The following is a 9865-nucleotide window of genomic DNA, read 5'->3' as shown; positions in this document are numbered from 1 at the left end:
CTCCATCCCAGGGGCACATTTTCTCTTAGGTTACTCTCGTTCCCTTTAAGCGGCAGGAGATCGAACCAAACCGGACCAGCTTCGGTCTCCAACTGAAAGGGACAAACCAAAAAGTACGTTAAATAGAACTTGGCTCGAGCAGGCAACTGGCCGGCGCTGTCCACCTTCCAAGGTCGCCCCTAACAACCGTCCGCCAATAGGGCGCGGCTTTCAATGACAGGCGGGCGCGCGAGGGACGCTTGGACCAATGGCGAGGTCCTTTGCTGCAGAGTCCCGGGTTGGCTGAGGTGAGGAGAAGCGAGTACTGAGGCCTGGTCGCTCCCGCCGGCCGTGTGGGGAGAGTTGGTGCGGGAAAAGTTTGCTCGACACGTTCTCGTCTCGGTGCCCGTCGCCGGAGAGGAATTTCAAAAGAAATCTGACTGGGACGCGGACATGGGAGGGAGCGCCAGTACCCGGCGGGTCTCCTTTGAGGCGGACGAGAACGATAATATCACGGTGGTGAAGGGCATCAGGGTGAGTGAGAGCCTTGACAGCCCAGGACATGAGGAGGCTGCCCGGAGCGGCATTTCTGATGCGGGACCAGAATAGGCCGCAGTTCGCCACCTCAGATTGGTCAAATGCTTGGATTTTTGTGCTTCACAGGGAAAGAGGTTGCAACGTCCCGAACCCACAGTATAGGCATTTCTTGAGGTGGTAGCAAAGCCCAGTAAAAGGAGTGGCAAGAAAGTAACTGTGACAAGAGAATGAAGGGTTACCACTCTGTGGCTTTCCATGATTTATACACTACTACTACTACTATTTAGCATTTCTATAGCGCTACAAGGCGTACGCAGCGCTGCACAAACATAGAAGAAAGACACTCCCTGCTCAAAGAGCGGTAGGGTAGTGATGTTAATCCACTTTTAAATATAGTAACATAGTAGATGACGGCAGAAAAAGACCTGCACGGTCCATCCAGTCTGCCCTAGAAGATAAATTCATATGTGCTACTTTTTTTATTTGTACTGTCCTCTTCAGGGCACAGACCGTATAAGTCTGGCCAGCCCTATCCCCGCCTACCAACCACCAACCCCACCTCCCAACCACCAGCCCCGGCACAGACCATATAAGTCTGCCCAGCACTATCCCCGCCTCCCACCACCGGCTCTGGCACAGACTGTATAAGTCTGCCCAGCACTATCCCCGCCTCCCAACCACCAGCTCTGGCACAGACCCTATAAGTCTGCCCAGCACTATCCCCGCCTCCCACCACCAGCTCGGGCACAGACTGTATAAGTCTGCCCAGCACTATCCCCGCCTCCCAACTACCAGTCCCGCCTCCCACCACCAGCTCTGGCACAGACTGTATAAGTCTGGCCAGCACTATCCCTGCCTCCCACCACCGGCTCTGGCACAGACCGTATAAGTCTGCCCAGCACTATCCCCACCGCCCAACCACCAGCCCCGGCACAGACCGTATAAGTCTGCCCAGCACTAGCCTCGCCTCCCAACCACCAGCTCTGCCATCAAACAGCAAGAAACCAAAGAAAAGAAAATGTTAGTCCAATAAAAAGATATCATTTTATTTTTTCTTTGTTTTTATTGTTTCCCCATTTATTACCTACAACAGATAACTACTACTACTAAACATTTCTAAAGCGCTACTAGGGTTACGCAGCGCTGTACAGTTTAACAGAGAAGGACAGTCCCTGCTCGAAGGAGCTTACAATCTAAAGGACAAGTCAAGTGTACAGTCAGTCAAATAGGGCAGTCAAATTGGGGCAGTCTAGACTGCATCCTTTGCCTCTTTCCACTTTCCCATCAGCAAGTTGTAGTTCCTTTTTTTTCTTTCATGTTTGTTTTTATTCAGGGTTTGAAAGGTGGTATATCATTTTCAAATAAACATAAGCATCAAGAGGTCATTTTATCAAGCTGTTGAAAAAGTGGCCATTGCGCACCATTATGCGGGTTTTCACTGCATGCTAAGGCCACATTTATCACTGCCAGAAAATGGCTAACTTTCCATTATCTGAATTAACAACAATGTGTTAATGTTGACATTAGCTTACGGCCATTACCAAAAATTAGACCGCGAGCCCCTATCGCCACCTATTTTGTAGGTGGTAAGGGCTCACGCACTATTCCTGCACTAATCAGTGTGCAGCACTAACTAATTTGTGCTGTTATGCTCACTCTCTGTCCCCAGACATACTCCTTGTGAGATAATTATTTAGCACTTGGTTTGCATGTGCACATTTGGAACTTATAGAAGACCCTTCAGCACATTCCATGGTAAGCATATGTTGGTGCTTATCACAACATAATAAAAAGAAACCTAAGTAAAGCATAATCACACAATGAAAAACTAAAAGTTAAACGTAGTGTATAAGAGAAGAATAAATTAATAAGTATGATTTGAAGTCAAAGTCAAGAAAAGTTTGTAATGCAATACACACTAAAATAAAATGTGAGCATTTTAAACTTTATTTACAAATAAGTCAATTCTTTTTGTGCCTGTTAATATAAATCTGCGTCCATTTCTTATTAAATTTGTTCTTTGGTAATATATGCGCTATTTCTGCATGAGCCCTTATAGCAGTAGTCTGCTAATTTTAAGTCAGGGCCCTTTTGGATCCAGAAGGGCTGAAGGAGAACCAACAAATGTCATTTATTTATTTATTAGGATTTATTTACTGCCTTTTTGAAGGAATTCACTCAAGGTGGTGTACAGTAAGAAAAGACCAAACATAAGCAATAGACAATTACAGCAGTAAAAATATTCAAATAACAATAAAAAATATGGCATGGTATACTACTTACAATGCCAACACAATACGTAATAGAACATTTTAATTGACAGTGAAGGGTAAAGCAAAGATGGAACATATAGGTAAGAGTAAGAAGAGTTAGAAAGTAAGGTGATTAAAGTTGCACATGAGGTCAGAGATGGTTTAATATCTCAGCTAGGGTAGGAGTGGGTAATGTGGGGCCACCACACCAGCCAACCCATGTAGACGTCCTAATCCTTCAGAACACCTGCTCTTTTTCACAGGTGCAGAACATAGCCCCTCTTCAAATACAGAATAACTCCCCCGTTTATTAAGCTGCATGGCAATGCCGACACAGCTCATTCAAAGTAAATTAGCGTGGCTTATTAAACAGGGAGGTAAATGACCACAAGCAAAACCCTAAGACGGGAGCCTAGCGACCCAGAAACATGCTCTGTGTGGTACGCCCCCAAGCACTCCTGCCTTGCGTTCTAGGTTATGGCTGAACAAGGGAGGCCAATGGATGGGACACAGCTTTGGCACCACTTCCCTTGCACCTGTGTGGTCACAGGTGCTGCATATAGCTAGCTATGGCTTTGCCCATTGATATCAGATTTGGCATGCATTGTACCACCAGAGAAATAGAAACAGAGTTGGTTGTCTTCCAGCAGCAATTCAACCAGTCTTCTTCCAGCCACCCTGGGGGCCTTCCCTCTGCTGCAACTTCTGTTGCCACTTGGGAGGGATGCACAGAGGGAAGGCCCCCGGGTACAACCAACTCTGTAACACCATTGAGTACATGGGAGGGAGGCAGACAGGGAGAGAGCCAGACCTACTGAAGGATAGTGGGAAAGACCAGACTGGACCGGGTAGAAGAGGGGCAGAGGCAACAGAGTCGGGGAAGAATAGAGTAATGATGCCAGATGTGGATGGGGGAAGTAGGGAGAATTCCTGACCTTTGAAGGGGGGAGGGTAAAAAAGGAGGGCAGGAAAAGAGGAAGACTAGTTAGGAACAGTCTGAAGAAGAGAAGAGTGAGTGATGCTGGACGGTGGGGGGAAATACTAGATCTGCAGGAGGGGGAGTGGGTTAGAGAGTGGCCCAATATGAGAGCAGGGCAGTGTTCTTTGACACAAAGCTTGCAACCATCCAGTGGCAAAAATTAATTTCATTGAAAAAAAGAAAACAAAACTGCATGGGCTATCCCAAAGGTCCCTGAGGGCTGCCATTGTCCTGCAAGTCTGGCACTGAAGTACACTGCCTTATAGCCAAAGTGAAGTTTCCTACTGATTGTAAAACTGTGAAGGCAATGTTATAATAGCATGCCTACCTTGTGTAGTGGATATGTGTATAAATGATGCCCATTTTATAATGGGATCCCTTCCAAAAACATATATAATTAATAATGAAAAAAACCCTACTTTTCAGATCCAATCACTTGCTTTTAAACATGTAAGCATGTAAAATAAAAATAAAAACAATTATTTGTGAACTTAGGGTCTCTTTCACTAAACTGTGTGGCAAATGAGAGGAAGCCTATTCAATTTCTATGGGCTTCCTCATTTGCTGCGCCGGGAATCGCTAGTGTGGTTTAGTATAAGAGGTCCTTAGATCATTGTGACTTCACAGCATTTGAACAGCCTTCTGCATTTGTGATCATTAGTCCCAAAATATTTCTTTTTTCTATAAACAAAATACCAAAAAAGTGAATTTTGAAGAAGCCGGAAACACCAATGTGATCACGTTTCTAATGATTACTCTTCTTCATGGAGTTGGTTCCTCCCCCGCCAAATACAAATATTGCAGTACTCAGTTTCTGAAACCCAAACACTTACTTGTAATTATGTGTTAAATAAAAGAAACACCCCAAAAACCTTCCCCAATAGTCCCACAAAATAAAATAAAATGCTATACTTGCTTGCAAAAACATTTTTCAACCAGTTAATTTAAAGAGAATGAAACAATAAAATGGCGCCCATAATTTAAAATTCAAACACTCAAACTGATCCACTTTTTTAGGGTGCAGTCACATGTTAAAGAACACCAATCAAATCAAGCTGACCCATTCAGTGGTTCCTTTAGTCCTCCTGATTGAACTGTCTGCAGCTTGAGAATCCAATGTTGCTCATGATGAATCAAACTTTGTATCTAATTACCCTCAAGGTGTTGTAAAGGAGCCAAGTTAATAATGCTCCACTTAATATCTTCATGTGAGTGAGCTGCAGATTGTCAGTGAATCACAGCAGAGCTGTCTTTGTATGGGTCTGAATATGACTTATATTCATTCAGGTAGAGCTGCATGAAGGGAACATTTTTGCTAAGTGCTGTTATAAAATTGCCCCACTCCACTGGAAAGTAGCCACACAGATTTACACTTGCTCTGAGGCATGCATAGATTTACCACTTCTATGTATATCTGCATGTGCTTTATAACATAAGCACATATGTTATACCCCTGCCCGAGAACCATCCCCAAGAAAGCAAACGCTCATTCTAGATGAAAATAGGTTGCATTTATGAGGGCATGCTTTTACCCATGCATATTCTGGACAAATTATAAAACTGTATTATTGCACATAGCTCTCTCATTGAATTATGGTATATATATATATATATGGTGGTGACAACTATTTCCCTCTTAGGGCCTGCCATCAAAAAGTGTTACACTTTTGACAGCCATTCGTGGCTCGCTGCTTGTGGACATCAGGGGTGAGAGTGAGAAAAAAGATGTGTATATATGTGTGTAAATGTGATAGAGCAATATGTAGAAACTGTGTTTATATATATATATATATTTATTTATTTTTATTTTTGTTACATTTGTACCTCGTGCTTTCCCACTCATGGCAGGCTCAATGCGGCAGGCAATGGAGGGTTAAGTGACTTGCCCAGAGTCACAAGGAGCTGCTTGTGCCAGGAATCAAACTCAGTTCCTCAGTTCCCCAGGACCAAATTCCACCACCCTAACCACTAGGCCACTCCTCCACTCCATTTATAACAAAGGGGGAGAGAGAGGGTTGCTTAAAAGTCTTTTGCCAGATTGTATCTTTTCCAAAATTAATTAATTAGGATTTATTTACTGCCTTTTTGAAGGAATTCACTCAAGGCAGTGTACAATAAGAATAAAACATAAGCAACAGACAATTATAGCAGTAAAATATTCAGATAACAATACAAAGTATGGCATAGTATACTACTTACAATGTCAACACAATACCCAATAAAACATTTTAATACACAGTGTAGGGTATAAGCAAAGATGGAACATATAATATGTAAGGGAGTTAGAAAATAAGGGGACTAAGGGTCCTTTTACTAAGGTGCGCCGAAATGTGGCTTGCGCTGGTGTAGATGCGTGTATTGGATACCCGCAGCCAAAGTTTGTTGTGTTTTGCCCATTCCTGAATTGATGTTAGGTAATCAGTTTATTCAGGGCTGTAGGTAAGTCAGGTTCAAAGGGTATGAGTAGCTGCACATTATCCACGTAGATGTAGAACTCGGTGTCCATTGACTGAATCAACTTGGCTAGTGACGAGGTAGATATTAAACAGAATAGGTGACAGTATTGATTCTTGTGGTACCCCACATATCATTGCCCATGGTGGTAATGAGGTGCTGCCAAACATTGTGGACTGTTGCCTGACTGATAGATAGTATCTGAACCAAGCAAGTACTGTTCCATTGATACCTGTTTCTGCCATTTGTGCTAGCATGATATCATGATCCAACAGTGTCAGAAACTGCTGAGAAATCTAGCAGTACTAACCCTGAGACAAATCCCCTGTCTTCGGTTTCTGTGATCATCTAGTAGGGCTACAAGGACCGTTTTTGTTCCATAACCAAGATTTGTTTGCTGCAAGTTTTAGAATGGTTTAGAATGGTGATACGATCCTTGTCAGTAGGAGCAAAGTGGGATTTCTTTTTTGCTTCCATTGTTTCTGGACCCCTTGGGTTGAGTGGTGAGGAGGGGCTGACCTGACTCTCTCCAATACATTGTTAAAAGATAGGGGATGGGGGATGGAGACTGAAATCAAGCCAGAGTGCAGTCCCTCCTGATTTTCTGTGTGTGAGAAATAACTTTCCACTATTTGTAAATATACTTATCTCTCAGTTATGAAATTCTCTTTCCTTGGTACTCAGTTTGGATGCAGATTATTTGACTTTTTGAAAAAAAAAAAAAAAACCAAAACAAAACTCAACAACTGTTTTTTCTCATTTGGGCACTGAGGAAGTACATAAGCATCGCCATGCTGGGACAGACCAAGGGTCCATCGAGCCGAGCACCCTGTCACCGACAGTGGCCAAAAGAACAAGCAATTTGTCCCGCCCATCCTAGAAATACTGCATTATTCCCTCGTCCATTCAATAACATTCTATGGCTTTTTCCTCCAGGAAGCCGTCCAACCCTTTTTTGAAGTCCGCTAAGTTAACTGCCTTAACCACCTTTTCTGGCAGTTTTTAAACTATATTTCCTGAGCTTCAGCAGCAGATGAATCCAGGTACTGGTTGTATCCATCTACCAGCAGGTGGAGATAGAGAACACTCAAGGCAGTGACCTAGAGATCCCAGGTCCTTCCCTCTTTAGTATATCTCTATCTCCAGCAGGTGTTAGACGGATTCTGTGGGGAAGTCGTAGGCTGCTGGTCTGTCCAATTGAGCTTGGGGTTGTGTGGCTTCAGGTGCCCATTTTGAAGGCTTACCTATTTGCAAGTCCCTGCCTTACCCAGAAATTCTATTTTTCTCTGCTGTCTTTCTGCATGTTGCAGGGCCGTGTTTTCCTCTGCCAGTCTCAGATTCGTCGCTTATTGCAGTCACCGAGGCCAGCGGCCAAGGATTATCTTCAGGTCCTGGGTTCCATGGTGGCGGCGATTGAGGCAGTGCCCTGGGCAGGGCTTACATGAGGCCGCTTCAAAGGTCGCTTCTTTCTCGGTGGTCGTCACAGAAGGATTCTCTACATCAGAAATTGTCACTTCCGGCTCAGGTGAAGAGCAGCCTACATTGGTGGCTGCGAGATGTCAGTATGACCAAGGGAATGCCTCTGCATCAGCCCAACTGGAGGGTGGTTACAACAGATGCCAGTCTCCAGGGATGGGGAGCTCACTGTCAGGGACAGTATGCTCAAGGACTGTGGTCTCCTCAGGAGAGATCTTGCTCGATAAATCTATTAGAGACCAGGGCATTTAGACTAGCAATCCAGACCTTTGTCTATCTGTTGAGGGGCAAGGCAGTCCGCGTGATGTCAGAAAATGCCACCGTGGTGGCTTACATCAATCGGCAAGGAGGAACGAGGAGTCAGAGCAAGAAGCATCACAGCTGTTACAGTGGTCGGAGGCGCATCTGGTGGCGCTGTCAGCGGCTCGTGGCAGGAGTTTAAAATGTTCAGGCAGACTTTCTCAGTCGAAACATGCTAGATCCTGTGGAGTGGGCTCTAAGCAATGTGGCGTATTGGGCGGTGGTGATGGACCTGTTTGCTCCCTGGCCGACTGGTCTTCTTTTTGCCTTTCCTCCCTGGCCATTGATAGGGCGTCTACTTCAGAGAGTCGAGATGCACATGGGCCGTCTGATCATGGTGGTGCCGGATTGGCCTTGCAGACCGTGGTACACTGATCTTCAGTGGCTTCTAGTAGAGGATCCGTTCAAGCTCCCGGTCAGGCAGGATCTTTTGGCTCAGAGCCCGGTGTTTCATCCGGATCTGGGTCAATTCTGTCTTACGGCTTGGCTCTTGAGTGGGCGAGACTGACAAGAAGGGATACTCCGCTAACATAATTGCTACTATGCTTTGCTCTTATCGGTGGTCATATTGCAAATTTTGGATTTTCTGCAGCGTGGTTTCGACAAAGGCCTTGTTTTGGCTTCTCTTAAAGTGCAGATTGCAGCTCTGTCGTGTTTTCGAGGTCGTGTTCAAGGAAGATTGCTGGCTAGCCACCTGGATGTGTTCCATTTTTAAAGAGAGGTTAACCTCCTGCGTCCTTGGTCTCGCTGTTCTTTTCCCCGCTGGGATCTTAATTTGGTATTCTCGGTTCTTACCAAGCCTCCCTTTGAGCCTTTATCTTCTTGTACTTTGAAGGACTTAACCCTGAAGGCATTGTTTTTAGTGGCTATTGCCTCAGCTAGGAGAGTTTCGGAGTTGCAGGCTCTTTCGTGTAGGTCTCCGTTTTTGGAATTCAGCTCAGATCGAATGGTTTTAAGACCAGTTCCTTCTTTTCTGCCCAAGGTATGGACTCGTTTTCATTCATCTGAACCGGTGGTGTTGCCTGTTCTAGGTTCTTTCTCCAGGTTGGAGGAGGAGCGTCTTTTGAAGCGCTTGGATGTCAGAAGAGTTCTGAAGCATTATGTCAAGTCTACGGAGGAGATTTGTCAGTCTGATTGTTTATTCTCATCGGAGGTTCACGCAAAGGGCTTATGGCTTCTAAGTCCACTATTTCTCGTTGGCTTAAGGAAATTATTGCATCAGCTTACTTTTTTTCTGGGAAAGCTGTTCCGGAAGGAGTTAAGGCTCACTCTACCAGAAGTCAGGCTACTTCTTGGGCAGAGCGTTGTCTGGTGCCTCTGGAGGACATTTGTATGGCGGCGACTTGGTCTTCTTTTCATTCCTTTTCAAAGCACTATCGATTGGACCTCCTGAGTCATCAGCAAGTTGCTTTTGGGGCACACGTTTGTCTGAAAAAAGTAAGATTTAAGATAGGTTTGCAGAATATGTGCCTGCGGAGAACTTCTGTGTAGACCTACTATTACTACTACTACTTATCATTTCTATAGCACTTCTAGATGTATGCAGCACTGTACACTAAACACGTATGAGGTAGTCCCTGTTTGACAGATCTTACAATCTAATCAAGACAGACAAACAGGACAAATAAATGATAAGGGATTTAAGTATGGTGGGAATGATTAAAACAGACATGGGAACTGAACAAGTGCTTAAGAGTTAGGAATTAGAAGCAGCCTCAAAAGCCTAGATTTGAATACGGCCAGAGATGGAGCTACACGTATTGACTCAGGAAGTTTATGCCAGAAGTATGGTGCAGCAAGGTAAAAGGAACAGAGTCTGGAGCTGGCAGTGGAGAAGAAGAGTACAGAAAAGAGAGATTTACCGGAGGAGCTCCCAGAGAGGAATGTA

At 44.6% G+C, this 9865-nt stretch overlaps 1 protein-coding gene across 1 annotated transcript in view; it reads left to right on the top strand.

Annotated features, from left to right (window-relative positions):
• Positions 1–262: 262 nt before the first annotated feature.
• The window catches only part of CHCHD3 (coiled-coil-helix-coiled-coil-helix domain containing 3), a 449808-nt gene continuing 440205 nt past the window's right edge, over positions 263–9865 (top strand). Inside the window, exon 1 of the mRNA XM_030216571.1 lies at positions 263–513. Coding sequence (XP_030072431.1) covers positions 433–513 — 81 coding nt within the window. The 5' untranslated portion in view covers positions 263–432. The remainder of the gene's footprint in view (positions 514–9865) is intronic.

This window comes from Microcaecilia unicolor, chromosome 10 (assembly GCF_901765095.1).
Source record: "Microcaecilia unicolor chromosome 10, aMicUni1.1, whole genome shotgun sequence".
In the NCBI taxonomy this organism is placed as follows: domain Eukaryota; kingdom Metazoa; phylum Chordata; class Amphibia; order Gymnophiona; family Siphonopidae; genus Microcaecilia; species Microcaecilia unicolor.
The sequence above is the reverse complement of the archived record's forward strand: the minus strand, read 5'-3'. Positions and strand labels throughout refer to the sequence as shown.